Genomic DNA, 16,832 nt, shown 5'->3' with positions numbered 1-16,832 from the left:
GTCCTTTCAGTCTCTGTTGCGCGATTGAATGCCCGTTCGCTTAAACTGAAAATGAGGGGCCATCAGTTTATATTTGAGTCGTATTGTAGCGCACATATCATAGAAAAGTTTTATGGACTATCATGTCTTCCAGTTGATTTAATTGTTCTATAAGTACATTGTAGCATACTGAGTGTTTGGCAGCACGTTACACGTTCGACACGCAGGTTGGATGGCATGGAGATTATCTACGAAGCTGAAACAGACATTTTCTGAACTCCAGCAGCGAGGGTACGTTAATTCGTAGCTCCTGTTCAATCTGCCCAGTCACGAAGGGCTTTAAAATAGGGCGTTTTCTTCTCCAGGTTCGTCTTGGAAGTATTTCTTGATACCATTGAGTATTAATTCAGAGCTCGTGTAGACACTTCGAACTTTCTTTCCTCGGACTCGGAGCTTGCTCCATTCATGTCCATCATCGATTAAGATCTCAGGTTCCTGCCTAGAATAACGCTTTTTCCAAGAACTACATAGGCCTTGGAGTCTGCCGTGCAAAGGAGGGCAGTTTAAATTCAGAGCCCCCGATCGATTCTAGCTGCTCCTTGCCAAAGAAGGGGGCGCAGCAGACCCTTATTGATAGAGTATGCTACGACAGGGTAGGCCACTAAAATCTACTAACAGAGGCACAAATTCCATCGCGTGGAGTTTTCGACCGGGCGCAGATCACAACGATGTATGCCCACATGCAGATAACGAATAGAGAGAGAATGATGTTATTGTGCGATAATAGGATGTCACTTTAGTTGTTAGCATCCAGATCCAAATACTAGGAAAGCATAATAGGCCCTGAGGCAACTTTTAGCAGAGATAGAACTATCTGATGCTTCACAACAAAGAGAAACGGGAGTTTTGTTTGGGCACGAGGCGCTTACCTAACCACCTCGAGGACGACGTTTTGAACCGCATCGGGAGACTTGTTTATGTCTGCCCCGCGTTTTTCTCTTGTTTCTTGCTCTTCAAGCGATCTTTTGTTAATAATTATTACCCTTGGATTGATCGCTGTACATTTGAACGCATTCCGTAGGTGTGCTCTCATACCCCTTGGCGGCACGCGTGCCTCCCGAAATTCCATCGCATGAGTCCGCCATGTCCAACTCCACCTCGTCGCGCAGTCAATCCTCCTCCCCCGATATCCTGGGCCCACCAGGCGACGCAGAGTACCTCATTTCTTCGCCAATGAAACCATTTGTTGGACGTCAAAGCTGGGTGTCACCAGCTCCAGTGAGGCGCCACCGGACTCCCGCGAAACGAGCTCCTACGCAACGAACCCCGGCGAAGCGGTCGCGCGTTAGCCTCAGTCCCGCGAAAGGCGCGCATTCGATCCAGTTCAACGATGTCATACTCCCCGGATCACCGTCAATGAATTTCAATGGTCGCCAGAGGTCGATCTCTCCGGAGAAGCAAGCGGATGGAAATGTGAGCCCGTGGCGCATACGGCTCACGCTCGAGGCGACCCAAGACGAAGAAGACGAGAATCAAGGCAGCCCGTCGCGCAAACGATTAAAACCCTCAACGACCACGACTATGATCCCTTTGAAGGATGAACGGAGTCCACTGAAGGAGAAAACGCCCGCAAAGCGACGAGGCCGTCCACGGAAATCAGAGGCCCAGACACCGACAGAGTCTTCGTTCCCCGGGAGCCCTGGACATACCCCTGGGCCGCGATGGGAAGAATCTCAACCGCGAAAACGAGGCCGACCACGCAAGGGTACGCCCAAACCGAAGACGCAGGTTTTCCAGATGGCGGAGGATCAGCCGACACCGACTGTGGAATATGACCAACCATTTAGTCCGATGAATGTCGTACCAAACAGTGATGCTGGATTAGGCGAACAGTTCAGTCCAATGGATACTATTGCCAGTGACGCCAATCAGCGATCAAGTCCCATGGACACCATCACTAGCGATGCTCATTGGCGTCAACAAGGCAGCCCGATGGATACTCTTGCCAGTGATCCTGGCCAGGTTCTACAGCAATTTAGCCCGGAGGATGATTTCATTCGTGAAGATGTGGACGTTGACCGCCCACCCAGTCCAATAAACCTAGCTGCCGAGCCCGATTCTGAAGAGGATTCCTGGGGTAACTCCGACATGTCCATTGCTGATCTTCGAGATCCCACTCAGACGATTACTGAAGAATTTAACAACGCTCGTCGCGAGTATGGGCGCACAAGCCTGGAGACACCGGTGATTGGGGCTACGGAACATCACTTCTTGGACAATGATGATAACATACATTCAACCCCTTCTAAGATGCCGTCGCCCACCCGTGAGAGAGCGATCGCATCATCTCGAGCTTCTCACAGCACGCACAGTCCGCAGTCACGTACATACCCAACTCCGACTCCCACCTCATCGCTGGCCGAAGAAGAGAACCAAGCACAGCAAGCTGATGCCGATCAGCCCTCGGAGACAAATAGGCACACCGAGACTGATCCACTTGAAGATCCAACAGATGACCACGAAGAGTATGATTCCATTATGGAAAGCGAAGGCTTTACCATGGTTTCCCTTGATACTCTTCCATCTGCCAAACAGTATGGACTTAGCTCCGGCCCCCAGACTGGGGAAAGAGGACCGAAACCGAAAGAAGTCGGAGATCGATTGAAACGCAAACTTGCCGGAACAATCGAAGACTTCCGACGTGATTCTCGTGCTCAGAAATCTTTAAGCCCGAGTACAAATCTTTCTGCTATGAATTTCGACGGGTCAGCCCCTCGTATTCGGCCGCATGCATTATTGCGATCTGTCGAGCGACCTTCTGTCAACTACCTTACCGAAGTCTCCTACCCCGAACTCCATGGTGCACAGTCTCCTATAAAAGCACTTCCCGCTCCTAAGAAGAGAACATTTAAAAGCCTGGCCAAACTTGTTCGCACTGGCATTGCTTTGCAAGGTCTATTCAGACCAGAGCAAGATGAATGGTCCAGCCAGAACGATAGCAATCGCAAAAGACAGCGGTTGGAACGTGTCTTCAGCTCATTTAGTCCTAGCACTCGCCGCGAACTACGGGTTGCTTTGGGCTTAGGGCAGCAGCTTGCAATGCGGCGAATGATTGCCAACGAAGAAGAGGCCGCCGCTATCGTGGCGGAGCGTCAAGCTCAGGCAAAGCGACAAGCAGAGGAGGAACGTCGTGCAGAAGAAGAGCGCCAGGCAGAGGAGGAACGCCAAGCAAGAGCAGAGCGACAAGCACGGGCTGAACGTCGAGCACAGGCAGAGCGCCTCGCCGAGGAGGAACGCCAATCACGGATAGAACGTGAGGCACAGGCAGAACGTCAAGCCATGCTGGAGCGCCGGGCAGAGGAGGAACGTCAAGCTGAGGAGGAACGTCACGCAAGAGCAGAACGACAAGCGCGGGCTGAACGTCGAGCACAGGCAGAACGCCAAGCCAAGCTGGACCGCCGGGCAGAGGAGGAACGCCGGGCACAGGCAGAGCGCCTCGCCGAGGAGGAACGCCAATCACGGATAGAACATGAGGCACAGGCAGAACGTCAATCTGAGCTGGAACGCCAGGTCGAAGAAAAACGCCAGGCAGAGAAAGAGCGACAAGCACAGGCAGAACGTCAAGCCAAGCTGGAGCGCCGGGCAGAGGAGGAGCGTCAAGCTGAGGAGGAACGTCATGCACGAGCTGAGCGTCGAGCACAAGCAGAGCGCCTAGCCGAGGAGGAGAGACAGGCGCGCGCAGAACGCCAAGCAGAATCAGAGCGTCTCCAAGCAGAAGAAGCAGCAAATGACTATGAGGAGCAGCCAGAAGAGCCTGTTCACTACGAATCCGGCGAAGAGGAAGTGGAGGGTGTGTATCAAGAGGGGCCTTCTGATGACGAAATGGAAGAACGGGATGTATTCTTACCATCGCCACAACCCAAGCTCAACAACTCCATGCAACAAAGCTCGATGTCTGTCCAAAGAGCGCGGCGAGAGGCACAGTGGCAGCTTGAACGGGAGGAAGTCAGCCGCCAGGCTCAGATGGCATCAAATACAAGGTCCGCAGTTTACATCGACAGCGATGAAAGTGGCGCTGAGGCTGACGAGTATGAGACCGGCGTCGGAATGTCGTATGATGAACAACCCGCGTCGGATGGTGAATCCGAGCTTGAAGAAGAGCCTGAGGATTTCGAACCTAATCTTGTGCCTGAGCCCTTGCCTCGTGAACACCAAGCAGCCAACCCCGAACCTTTGGACGAGGAGGAAAATGGCTACGATGATATCTGGCAACTCGAAGCCAACGACCACGACCATATCTCGGAACATTCCGAGGATGAGCGCCTTCGAGGGGAGGCCGCAGAGGCGGCCAGCCCTTGGAGAGATCTTGCAGTAACTTCAACGCGTCAAAATCACTGGAGCTCGTCTCCAGGCTACGCTGATCCGGAACGTGACAGTGCAATGTACTACGGCCCGTCTAAAGTTCGCGAGCTCCGAGAGCAAAAGGTCGACCTGGATGCTTTGCTTGCGGAAGAAGATACTCCGAATCGTGCACAATACTACAACGGAACGAGCACCCCTCGGGACATGCTGAATCGAAGGTTAGGGACACAACAGTCTCCGATCAATGCCTCTCCTTTGAAGGAAACTGTGTCGCGGACTCCAGCGCATATTCGTTTACAGCCGCTCTCCCAGTCTCCAGACATTCCTCAGGCCGATAAGTCTCCTCGGGTCTCTCGCCGGAGCCCGCATGTGGAACACTCATTAGAAGAAGATGATGATGATAGCGTTTCGAATGCTGCACTTGGTCGATCTGAGTCTGCTGATGTGCCTTTGACATCCACTCCACGGACTCATCAACCCAATGGAGAACATCAAGGATCATCCTGGTTCAAGAAAATCACCAGTTTTACCCCACAATGGCTAAAAGCTCCTACCAGGGCACGCAGTTCAAGCGTTACTACTATCCCGGAAGAGTCAGAGTTTGAAGACGACGATGAAGTGACTCAAATTGAATCCGCCAAGGAACTTGATGAGCACCTCGATGATGAACCGCTCTCTAGGCAAGGGAGTCAATCGCCTGCGAGTCCTTGGCGACAACTAACTCGGTCTCCACAAATGCAAGAGGATGATCAACCTATGGTCGAAGATGAGGAACCATTCTATGAAAGAAGCGTGTCTCGAGAGCTTGTGGAGGATGCAAACACAGCGAACGATCTGCATGAGGCGTCTCCCGGGCCTAGACCACTTGCTGTCTTCGGCTACTTCTCGGATGCCCATTACATCGCTCTTCGTCGTATTTACGAAATAGCAAAGCGCTACCCCGAGCGTTTCCAGTACTTCGACTCTCCAGGTCGGGCTGCTATCATCGGTGATTGGATATGGACCTCAGATGGCCACCACGGGGTTCCCATCACAGAGATTCAATTTGCTATCATCGACCGATTCGCCCAGGAACTTTCTCGGGCGGATATCCAATACGGTGGAAATGGACAGATCGATTGGACGGAGGCCGACCTGCATCGGAGACTGATTAGCATTATCATTGGCGAGCAGATCCGAGAGGGAAAGGAAGGCCAAGGCCAACCGGGGTACTTCAGTTGATACATGGCGATGAAACTGTTATTTTTGTCTTTATCTTTTTGTCTCATTCTTGGTCCGCAATTAGATGTTTAACATCTACCTTGGAGTCAAACGGTTTGTTTTTGAACGGGGCGGTTCTTGATTTGGTTATGATTCCCTCACGGTTATTGGTTGCAGGATCGTGCTTTTTCAGGAGTTTTGGAGCTTCTTTTGTCTGTCTACTTTGAGCTTCTAGCCTCGTCTGTTCCACATGAGTGATTTCTGTACATGAGATTAGTATAAATTCCAAGTTTTCCATATCAGAAAGTATCAAATCTCGGAAGGGGGATCCCTGTGTTCAACTGCGAACACCCTGTAAGAGGCAGGGTATCGCGGATTGAACAGATATTTCCAGCCAACCATGACGATGTCCTGCGTCGAGGTTCCTTATTTTCCCGAATACCTCATGGGTGGCGATATTGACAGTGAAGCAAGCTGAAATCCCTTACGACACAGTCCAGATCAACCATTAAAGTGGCTCGAGTATGCTACTTGTCTCAATTCCGTCTCTGACAAGTATGTCACACCAACCCTTAAACTAACACAAACACAAACAATATACGTAGACATTGAAGTTCCAACCAAACCTGCAACACTCCATCATCTAGACTAACCCACAGCACCTGCAGATCGTATCTTGTCGCGTGGCCAGCCAAGCAGAAGCCGGGGAGCCTCGCATCCCCCACTTCCGTGCGAGGTGCCCCTGCACCATTGTTTTCGTCCTTGGGCGTCGGTCTGGCTCGGACAAGAAGTACCACCCTGGATGAACTCCGGCTTTATAAAGCAGGGATGAGAAGTACGATGGAACGAGGAGTGATTTACCTCTTTCAACCAGGGCTTCCGGAACACTGCTATACTTCCAGCATCTTATACAGTACTTCGGATCATTGTATATTGTATTCAATGTCCTAGATCCAGCCATGACAGTGTTCACAATTGTCCAACGTGCCCTGCCACCACTGTCCCTCCCCTGGCGCCGTCGAAGTAGCCTAAAAGGCAAATCCCCAGAGACAGGATTTGATCTCACCAGCGACGGGTCCATTTCCGAACCGAACGGCCCAAACGCCGAACACAATGCATCCACAGACCTGCATAGTGACGTCTCAACGTTGAGTCCACTGCAGGCCCATCTAGCGGTGAGAGACGATGCACGCGAGTCAGCAGAATTTCTCCAATCAATATGTGCCACTCCGGATAATATGTCTGAATCCGAGTCTGATTCGACTTCCGCGCGTCACCCACGTTCCATAAAGGCACGTTCTACGCGGGCTGAGCTTGCTCGTGCTGTTAGTTGGGCCAGTATTGTCCGCAGTCAATGCCGGTGGACATTAGAGCAGGAAAAGGAGCTCTTGCATGCGCAGAGGCAGCTGGCGAGGTGTCAGAAGGCCTGGAGCTCGGAGCAGGAATTGTGGTTGTCTTGTGTATGTCAATTTTCTTTTCTTTTTCTTTTTGCAATATTTTCCATTTTGAGACTATACTTATTGTGCCTTGATATGCAACGTTTGGATTTTCTATCCGTGCTATAGACTAATGTACCTTTTCTAAATAGGTCGAAGCCCTGAGCGAAGAAAAAGAGTCCCATGTGGGTTTCCTCTCAATGCGACACAAACAACAAGACGAAGAGCAAGCGCAATTCCGAAAGGCCTGGAAGCGGCGGCGATCGTCGTCTGGCGATGAGCAGGTACAGGCGACCGTCATCGAGAATGCGAATCAATCGGGCAAATTACGTCGCTTGCAGCGGTATGGCTATTTGGGACCCCGGTTGGGCACGGCCGGATCGGCGCTTTTGGCGGTTAAGGCGTAGGGCATATGATCGACTTTGCGGGATGACTATTGAAATATTGGGCCTGGAACGACGATCTATTGCATGGACTTGGTTTGTCTTGGTATGGTTTTCTTAGCTGTGGTTTAATTTGCATGTAGATTGAGAGGTTCCCGTGGAACAGCGGTAATGGAAAATGAAAGTAAGCACGATTCCTTGCACACTTGACAAGGTTGCTTTTAGAATCTAGACTCAAGTAGATTCTATAAGTCCCATAATCCCAAACAACCTCCGTCCGTAGACATCTACGCTTTGTTTTTCTCGGCAGGCCACTTCCGAAACCAATCGGTTAAAATATCAATAGGTGCAGCGAGCAATTCAGCAGCAGTCTCAAAAGGTGGCTTATTAGGCACAAGGGGATGTGACCTGGAAGGAACGAAGGTCTTAGTTCGATCCAGAGACTTCGTCAACGCCACACTCTCGTCTTTAGATAAAACATCCTCAAGCATAGGTAAAACCACATCCTCCTCATCCCTAGCATGAGTCTCAAAATCACCCAGAAGAACCTTAAGTGTAGGCACAAACTGTGGATCGGTAGATGACAGGCCTTGAAACATTTTGAGCTGCGTCTTGACGCCCTGATGCTCCAATCTATTCCTATCGACTGTTTGCTGTCCGTCTTTAAGGGAGTCGATGAGGGCTGGGTAGACGACTAGTTCTTCGCCAACCATGTGTCGAGCTAGTTCCCAGACCAGCTGGTTTTGGAAACGGGTTTGTTCATCTGGATTTGTTGAGTTGAGGATTTTGTGGCTGTGGGATTCGAGTTCTTGGTGGTCGTGTTTTATTGCCGGAAGGATACGGGAGTGTGTCTCTGGGGTTGAGGCTGCCTCGGTGAATGTGCGTAGAGATGGTCCTACGCTACTCTTTATGGTTGGTGCGGGGGTTTTGCTTGTTGTTTTTTGATTGTCTGAGATTGTTGACATTGCGGACTTGGGAATGATAAGGTGGGCTGAGTGGATTGTGAGCGTGCGCCGAAGCATTGGAGCTGAGAAATGGATCTTCAACCTGATTTGCAAAAGCTGTGATTAACTAGAAGAAAGGTGGTTTATCAGTTTGTTGAAGAATATCCGGTGGTGAGTTCCGCTCTTGCCTCCTGTCATCATGATGTAGCCACCTAAGAATTAGCCCTAAGTTGATAGGAACACCATTTGCCAGATAGAAGTTGAACACTAACATTTTATTGCGTATGACAAGGTATTCCATGATATTAACATTCCAATTTAATGATACGGTCCAATAAAAGAAAATCACCCAAAGACCAAAGCTCTGACCTCAATACTCTCCCTTCCTCTGGCCCCAACAGGGGTTCTGTCATCCCAAAAAGCTGTGTGGGGGACAGACTCCCCAATCCCAGCGCCAGAATCTAAGACTACCTCCGAATCAGAGCATTTAAGCAACAGGCGCTCATCAGGTGTCATACCAGACCAATAATACCACCTCTGGCCCTCATTAAACTTCACCCCGAGAGTCTCCCCAACCCGGTTCGGGTACCGATGCTGGACGGGTACCAGATCATCAGGCTGTACAGAAGTTGCAGAAGCGAAGGCTAAAGGAGCGGATTGGACCGGTTCGTCGGTGAGTGAACGCCAGACGTTGACGATGCGATAGCGTCCTTTCAGTAGCTTTTCTGCTTCTTCGGGATCTGGTACGTGGAGTCGTACACGATCTGCGGCTGCTCGGCGTGTTTGGTCGACGTGGACGCGTGTAACGGGTTGGCGGGGTGCGCCGTCCTTCTGGCGACGGATTGTATGGTCGAAGAGGACGATTTTGTGGGCTCCTGGTATCTTTGATAGGAGGAGGGATTCAACTTCTGGGTAGTAGGTCTCTCGGATGGACGTCTCTGAGTCGAATGTCTGGTAGGTTGTTGATGTAGGGATTTGTTGAAAGGCTTGGAAGGCATCTTTGTCCAAGCTAAAGGAGCTTTCGGCGTTACGGATGTCGGTTATTGTTACTTTTTGTTCGTTTTGCAGATAGTTGCGTTGAAGCTTGCCCGGTGGTTGGGGTTCAACATAGTTGTATGGAGCGGAGTTATCTGGGGGTGGCGCGTAGAAGACAAGGCGGGCGGTTGCTGAGCCTCGAGGAATATAGGCTCGATCGTGGATCGTTCCAGTTATGTTTTCAGTTGTAGTGGTCGTCATTTCGCAGATATGCAACTTGATTCGCTGCTAGTAATGCGGATGCACTGTAAAATATTAATTTGTAGGCACTGAGTCAAGGTGAATGCAGAAAATGCAGAATATGCTGATGTTTTATATGCCGAACTGCAATGCGTAAGTGAGCAACCTTATACTTCACATTTGTCAGAAATGCGGAGATGATGTAGCCGGGGCTTACCTCATTTGTAGATACAATCACATCATCGGCCGGATTTGTGATCTGGAAGATATAAGCCTTGGATGTACCTCGATTCTACAAGAATCTTGATTTTTAATAGCAAGTGTACTTGCTAGATACCTACCACCTCCCGATGTCGACATACAGACTGCTGACCAAGCAGGTCCTTCAGGATCGCCTTACGGGTGTACCAAACGAAATTCGACAAGGGAAGCCCCCACCCTGGATAAAATAGTCTATTGAAAGCTATGATGCGTAGATGACAATATGCCGCTGTTTCAACTTCACTAAGACACTGTACTTGCAGCATATCCAACTTGGCCTTGGGCTATAACGATCGGGACGCTTAGGTCTATATATTTTATGCCCTCCGCTGGCTTTCTTGCAGACCGCTGTTATTGTTTATGTTCAAGAACAGTCTTGGAAAAAATCTGGAATATCCCAAGGAATAACATGTGTGCCAAAGAAAGTCTATCTAACATACGTTCATCAAAATGTTGGGCCAAAATAATCCTGGGGTTTGCCTTGTCGTCATCGGACTTCGGAACGGAACAATTTATAGACTCTGGGGATCTGAGAGGATCCTGAAATTTAGTGTCTCGGGTCTAACATAGAGTTATTTTAAGCAACACTATATGATCGACTTTCAAAGATATAATAATCTGGGAAATACAAGAGTCTTCAGATGTGGATAAGTAGTGAGTTCTTAAGAGTTGAAACGTTGGAGCCGGAGTTCGGCCGAATCCCGTCGATAAACCCTCCTCGATTGCCTGACGTCTGGATATCCCAACAGTTCAACATTTTATTGCTGGGAACATGTTACTCAAAGATGTAGTGGAATTATTAAATAGAGACATTTGCAATCAAAATCTTAAGTCTAGTCTTCTTTCACCTCAATACTGGTCTTTTCTCTCCTTCAATTCTTGAGCCTCATACTTGCCATACAGACTTGCCATACAGACTTGCCATACAGACTTGCCATACAGAAAACGTACCTCAACATTTTTACAATGACAGAAACCGAGCCGGATGGCCGAAAGCTGCACATCAGCGAGCAGCCTCTTACCTTCGGTAACTGGCACAAACATGTCAACTGGGTCAACACCTCTCTCATCTTGATCGTGCCCTTCTTTGGCTGCATCGCTGCATTTAACACCGAGTTGCGAGCCGCCACTGCCGCTTGGGCCATTCTCTATTACTTCTGGACTGGCCTGGGTATCACTGCTGGCTATCATCGTCTCTGGGCGCACCGCTCATATGAAGCGTGAGCACTTTTCCACTCACATTCGAGCCTAAGCAACAGAACGCTAACCGATGTTCAACTCGTCAGCGGCCTTCCACTCAGAATCTTCCTCGCATGCGTCGGCGGTGGTGCAGTACAGGGCTCCATTCGATGGTGGAGCGCTAAGCACAGGGCACACCATCGATGGACCGATACAGTCAAGGACCCATACAGCGTTATGAAGGGGGTGTGGTACTCGCACTTTATGTGGATGGTCTTGAAGCAGAATCCCAAGAACCGTGGCCGAACGGATATTTCGGACTTGAACGAGGATCCTATCGTCGTTTGGCAGCACAAAAACTATGGCACTGTGATCCTCGTTTTTGGAATGCTGTTTCCGATGGTTGTGGCTGGACTGGGATGGGGTGATTGGAAAGGTGGTCTGATCTATGCCGGAATCCTTCGGTTCTTGTTTGTCCAGCAGGCTACTTTCTGTGTCAATTCTCTTGCTCATTGGTTGGGTGAACAGGTTAGTATTCCATCCAAGTATTTGTCTCTCATGGCGCTGACATGCTTTAGCCTTTCGATGATAGAAACTCTCCTCGCGACCATGTTGTTACCGCGCTGGTGACTCTGGGTGAAGGCTACCATAACTTCCACCATGAGGTAAGATCGGGTTCATGTACCCCCTTTGTCTGAAAGCAACTAACTCCAGTAGTTCCCCTCCGACTACCGAAATGCCATCGAATGGTGGCAGTACGATCCCACCAAGTGGTCAATCTGGGTGTGGAAGCAGCTCGGACTGGCAACTAATCTGAAACAATTCCGAGCAAATGAGATTGAAAAGGGCCGTGTACAACAACTCCAGAAGAAGGTCGATCAGAAACGAGCCAAGCTTGACTGGGGTGTCCCTCTAGAGCAGCTCCCTGTCGTCGACTGGGACGACTTCATCGCTGAAGTGCAAAGTGGTAAAGCTCTTGTGGCTATTGCTGGCGTTGTTCACGATGTAACCGACTTCATCAAAGAGCACCCTGGTGGTAAAACCCTCATCTCGTCGGCTGTCGGCAAAGATGCCACTGCCATCTTCAATGGCGGTGTCTATAGCCACTCCAACGCTGCGCACAACCTTCTTTCCACGATGCGGGTCGGGGTAATTCGAGGCGGTGGAGAAGTTGAGATCTGGCGGAAGAGTGAAAAGCAGATATCAAGTCAATACACATAGAAGAAAGGGAGACATATGAAGCAATAGAATGTTTGTGCTGAGTCACCGGATCGGCGGACATGACTCCCCTCCGCGTCCCCCTGAGTTTCCCCCGACTTTTCCAAAGTTCAAGACAAAGAACCAATTTGCTTCTACTCCACCGGAGTTTTGCCCTTCAATCTCACGCGCTAAGCACAAGGGTAACATTTGTTCCGTGCCGTCAGTGGCGCCTCATAAGCTTGACTGGGACCACGCCCCCCAGTTACATCCCCCAAAGCCTCCGGGGCTCGGATCTTCCCCCTCTTTACCAGCCTCCACTCGATCAGAGAGTCCAATAGCTGGCCTTATACACCTGCATTCGGATAAATCCTGATCGCGCAAAGCTTACCCCGGCTTGTCCCCGCCCCCTAGCGTCAAGCCATGCGGAGGTAGCTTGGGAATGTTTGTTGCGGCACGTAGCTACCCATAAAATGCCTGCACCCCTCGGTTGCTTCCGATCTTTACTGTTTCCTGCTCGGATCACGCTTCGTCTCCTCTTAGTCTATGCTTTCTTTCTCTCAGTAATCATATTTCTGGGATTCAGAATGCATTTCAAGTCTTACGTGACCGCCGCCCTGTATGGGTTGCCTGCCCTTGCACAGGCCGTCCCGTCGCCTTCTTCTTCGCGCGCGTCGGCTCCCTCGCCGTCGGCTGCTAGCTCAAATGATCACTTCAAGAGCTACACCATCAAGGCTGAGAACATCACCGCCAAGCTTATTCCTTACGGCGCGACTCTCACCTCCTTGACAGTCCCCGATCGTGATGGCAATGTCCAGGACGTGGTTGTGGGCTATGATGACCCCATCGAGTATCTGCACGACAGTGAGACCAATCGCACCTTCTTCGGCGCGGTTGTCGGTCGTTATGCCAACCGCATCAAGAACGGTACCTTCACCGTCGACGGCAATACCTACCACGTTCCTGAGAATGAGAATGATGGCGTCGACACCCTTCACGGTGGCTTCACTGGCTATGACATGCGCAACTGGACAGTCACTGCGCACAGCGAATCTGCCATCACCTTCAGCTTGCTCGATCAAGGCTTTGAAAACTTCCCTGGTGATGTGATCACTCATGCCACTTACAGCGTCTCCACTGAGACCAGCCCAGAGAACCCCAAGGGTCTTCCTCAGCTGACTACCAAGCTGGTGTCTCTCGCACTGACTGAGAAGACTCCTATCATGCTAGCCAACCACATCTACTGGAACTTGAACGCGTTCAAGGAATCCAACGTCCTGAAGGATACCCTTCAGCTGCCTCTCTCCAAGCGCTATATCGCCGGAGACAGCATTCTTATCCCCAACGGCACCATCTCCGACGTCGACAACACCTACTCGGGCTCATTGGACTTTACCAGCCCCAAAACGATCGGCAAGGACATTGAGAAGACCACCGGTCTCTGCGGCGCCGGCTGCGCCGGTTACGACACCTGCTTCTTGGTCGACCGTCCCACTTCGAACGCCCCCGACTCCATGATCACCGCCGTCCGTGCCTCGTCCGACAGCACTGGTATCAGTCTCGATGTCGCCACCAACCAGGCTGCTGTCCAGATCTACACCTGCAGCGGCCAGAATGGCAGCATCGCCACCAAGAAGTCCCAGGCTAAGCGCAACAAGGCAAACGGCGGTGACGCTGGTGCCACCACAATTAACAAGTACGGCTGCTTCGTTATCGAGACCGAGGACTGGATTGATGGCATTAACAACCCTGAGTGGGGTCGTGTTCCCTACCAAGTTGCCGGGCCTGATGATGGCCCTGTTGTCAACTGGGCTACGTACCAGTTTGGTACTATCTAATCCCTCCGTTATGGAGGATCGTGCACATAACTGCATTGGAATAATAATTAAACATTTGATTTCTACGTTGCGCTAAGGCCATACGCAGAATCTATTTTCAATTTCTACTTTCCTGTGTGCAAAACTGGGTAAAGAGTGTAATAGAACAAACTCTTCGCAACTTTATTCGACTTCAGTATCTACAACTTCGACAAAATATCAGACCCGTCAACACCACTCCCCTTCACAATTTCATCCTCCCAATAATTAGGATTAAACGTAATCCGATTCAGAGGATTTAACCGATGAGCCCGATTGAACAGGTCCTCATAGACACGACCATCATACCGACCGAGTGCACTGTATCCAACGTTGATGTTAATCATTTTGACTCTTTCTTCGAGTATTTCAATGGGAATTATCATACCTGTCAAGCAAATAGTCAGGAATCATCCATGAATCAACTAGTTTCACCGCATGGGGTCTGATCCGGCCCATCAGATATTGGATTCGAGCTGGCAGAGCGTCTAGATCTGACTGAGAGACGGCGTTGCAGCGGAAGACTGCGTCTTGGGTCAGTTTTATAGTTCATGAGGTTTTTTGGAGATCTTACATTCGTAGCCTTCGTTTTCCATCGTGTTTAGTGCAAATAGGCGATATAGATCCCATAAGGTGATTCTTGTCGGTGCTGAGAGCGCTTTGTCAGTTGAAAGAGCTTCGAAGAAGGTCGTGACCATGATCGATTGCGATTGTGCTGGGGTTCGAGTTAGATTTATTTGCATGATACAACATCTGCGATCTGAACACATACCCCGACTTAATTTGTGAAGCTGGATGAGAAGACTGTTCCAGTTCTTCTTTTTGATAACTCGCTGCTCGTATGCATCGTATGCCTGTCACTCGTTAGCTTTGAGGATTCACAGCATAAACTTATACCCTGTAGGAAATTCTCTAACATACCAAAGCAGTAGCCCTCAACTCAAAGCTTTTCACAATGTCGCGATCATTGTTCAAAACATCGTACCCCCTCAACAACCCTCCAGCGCGCTTCTCCCGAATAAACGCCCTAAACCGAACGTCCATCTCATCGCCAGCCCTATCCTGATGCTCAACAGCAGCACTCATCTTCTTAATCAAATAACCCGCAACCTGCTGCGTAATCATCCAATTATCCCCCTCAACAGTGGGCTTTGACAAATAATCATTATTAAGCTGAATCAACCCACTCCCACCGCCATATCCATGTCCCCCCATCGCCCGACGACAAGTCTCAATCCCATCTGCAGCAAGCATGGTACAAAGACTCTTCAATCCGGAGGACATGCTATGCATATAAGCTAACGAATTGAAATCCCCTTTCTCAATATCCTCTCGTGCAGTCTGGTATACTGTCCGCATGGCTAGGCCAGTGTAATGTAGTGCAAATGTAGTTGCTAGGAGTGGCAGAATGCGAATTTGGACGGTTGGATAGTCTAGTACCGATATCTCCAATCCGCGCTTGTCACCATCTCGGTCTTGGAATTGTCGGCGGACTGTTGTGTAGCGGATTGCTATTGTTACCGCTCTCGCGAGGACGAGGCGGGCATGGTGGACTATGTTTGCTCGGACGTAGGTTAGGGAGCCATATACCAAAGCTGGTTGGTCTGGTTTTGTGTAGACGCCTGTTTCTGGGTTCATGCTTGAATAGCGGGATAGGAGGGCTGAATGTGGGATTCTAGTTTCTTGTCAGTCGCGCTCGAGGATCTTGGAGTATCAACAATTGACAATTTACGTACCGGAAATGATCGAATAGCATATATGCATTGTCCATACTGATGTACCCATACTTTGGCCCGATATCTCCAACAACAATACCCTCCAGTGGCTGATGTGTCTTCATATCCCTAACCTGAACAATAAACGGATGCGGACCATGCGAGACAAACCGATCAGAGCCAGGCTCAGGTAGTAACAACTGTGCCACTACAATGGCATGATTAGCCACCCGACCCAAGCTCCCATTCCACCACTTGCTAGCAGTAAGAGTCGGGCTATGCAACACGAACTCTTTGGTGTGGCCATCCCACCGTGCTTCAAGCTCCAAGCCACGGACATTACTACCATGTCCCAGCTCAGTCTGTGCGTATGCACCAATTATTTTCCAGGACTCGATTAGCGGTAGCCAGTATGCGCGCTGTTCTTCGCTTGCTTGTTCCCGGATTGTTGTTATGAACATCTCCATGTGAAGGAAGTAGGGGGAGACGTCGTCGACTAGGTACTCCGCCATTTTGTAGTCGTCGTGGCTCCATTTGTGCTCGTCGCTTAGGCGGCGGAGGAGCTTTGCGCGTGCAAGTCCTAGTTTGAATCGCTCGGGTCGGGATAGGTTTTGTTGTTTGGTTTTTGAGAGGATGGGTTCTTGTTGGAGTATTGGTAGGATTCGAGCTTGTCTTTCTATGAAGCCATCTGAGGATAGCAGGTGCTTTCCTAGCTCTTCTGTTGAGATGTTCGATTGTACTCGCTCTTGTGCTAGTGTTGATGGCCCATCTGGCTGACTGGGGCGGAGTTTGTCTGTGAAATCGGGCATTTTGAGTACTTGGTTGGAGGAAGTTGTGGTTATAATTCCTACAGTCTGTAGCGTGTATATGGTCCTCAGTCATCTTGATAAATCATTTCCACGTTGATATACCTAGGTCCGCCGTCATCCCAAAATCACCGAGTGCCGAGTGCCGGCATATCCCCGCGGGGTAGATGCACATCGTGAGGAAGTAGCCGAATGAACTTAACAGTTCAATAAATTATTGGCTGGAAATCGAGCGGGTTAAGTCCGATATGCACTCAAGACTCATATAGTTGAATACGCTGCCGGGATAAGATGGATGG

General features: G+C 50.0%; 7 protein-coding genes across 7 annotated transcripts; 4 read left to right on the top strand and 3 right to left on the bottom strand.

The window, feature by feature from the left end:
• Positions 1–1,122: 1,122 nt before the first annotated feature.
• Positions 1,123–5,562, top strand: N7446_007797 (putative AT DNA binding protein; the record flags this gene model as incomplete). Its single annotated transcript, XM_058516542.1, has 1 exon — positions 1,123–5,562. One exon carries the CDS (start codon positions 1,123–1,125, stop codon positions 5,560–5,562), a length of 4,440 nt encoding a protein of 1,479 aa, XP_058370188.1.
• A 938-nt stretch (positions 5,563–6,500) lies between these two features.
• On the top strand, positions 6,501–7,384 carry N7446_007796 (uncharacterized protein; the record flags this gene model as incomplete). Its single annotated transcript, XM_058516541.1, has 2 exons — positions 6,501–7,001; positions 7,130–7,384. 2 exons carry the CDS (start codon positions 6,501–6,503, stop codon positions 7,382–7,384), a joined length of 756 nt encoding a protein of 251 aa, XP_058370187.1.
• Positions 7,385–7,647: 263 nt separating this feature from the next.
• On the bottom strand, positions 7,648–8,382 carry N7446_007795 (HHE domain protein; the record flags this gene model as incomplete). The annotated part of the gene is made up of 1 exon (XM_058516540.1): positions 7,648–8,382. One exon carries the CDS (start codon positions 8,380–8,382, stop codon positions 7,648–7,650), a length of 735 nt encoding a protein of 244 aa, XP_058370186.1.
• A 267-nt stretch (positions 8,383–8,649) lies between these two features.
• Positions 8,650–9,540, bottom strand: N7446_007794 (putative methyltransferase; the record flags this gene model as incomplete). The annotated part of the gene is made up of 1 exon (XM_058516539.1): positions 8,650–9,540. One exon carries the CDS (start codon positions 9,538–9,540, stop codon positions 8,650–8,652), a length of 891 nt encoding a protein of 296 aa, XP_058370185.1.
• A 1,206-nt stretch (positions 9,541–10,746) lies between these two features.
• Positions 10,747–12,180, top strand: N7446_007793 (acyl-CoA desaturase; the record flags this gene model as incomplete). Its single annotated transcript, XM_058516538.1, has 4 exons — positions 10,747–11,000; positions 11,067–11,487; positions 11,538–11,624; positions 11,677–12,180. 4 exons carry the CDS (start codon positions 10,747–10,749, stop codon positions 12,178–12,180), a joined length of 1,266 nt encoding a protein of 421 aa, XP_058370184.1.
• Positions 12,181–12,743: 563 nt separating this feature from the next.
• N7446_007792 (aldose epimerase family protein) lies at positions 12,744–13,994 on the top strand (the record flags this gene model as incomplete). The annotated part of the gene is made up of 1 exon (XM_058516537.1): positions 12,744–13,994. The coding sequence occupies one exon, from the start codon at positions 12,744–12,746 to the stop codon at positions 13,992–13,994; it is 1,251 nt and encodes a 416-aa protein (XP_058370183.1).
• Positions 13,995–14,173: 179 nt separating this feature from the next.
• Positions 14,174–16,536, bottom strand: N7446_007791 (uncharacterized protein; the record flags this gene model as incomplete). The annotated part of the gene is made up of 6 exons (XM_058516536.1): positions 14,174–14,333; positions 14,401–14,536; positions 14,587–14,727; positions 14,785–14,866; positions 14,934–15,687; positions 15,749–16,536. The coding sequence occupies 6 exons, from the start codon at positions 16,534–16,536 to the stop codon at positions 14,174–14,176; spliced, it is 2,061 nt and encodes a 686-aa protein (XP_058370182.1).
• Between the last annotated feature and the right edge of the window lie 296 nt (positions 16,537–16,832).

The sequence above is a fragment of the Penicillium canescens genome (genome assembly GCF_028828765.1).
Source record: "Penicillium canescens strain IBT 15451 chromosome Unknown utg000005l_segment0_segment0, whole genome shotgun sequence".
In the NCBI taxonomy this organism is placed as follows: Eukaryota; Fungi; Ascomycota; class Eurotiomycetes; order Eurotiales; family Aspergillaceae; genus Penicillium; species Penicillium canescens.
The sequence above is the reverse complement of the archived record's forward strand: the minus strand, read 5'-3'. Positions and strand labels throughout refer to the sequence as shown.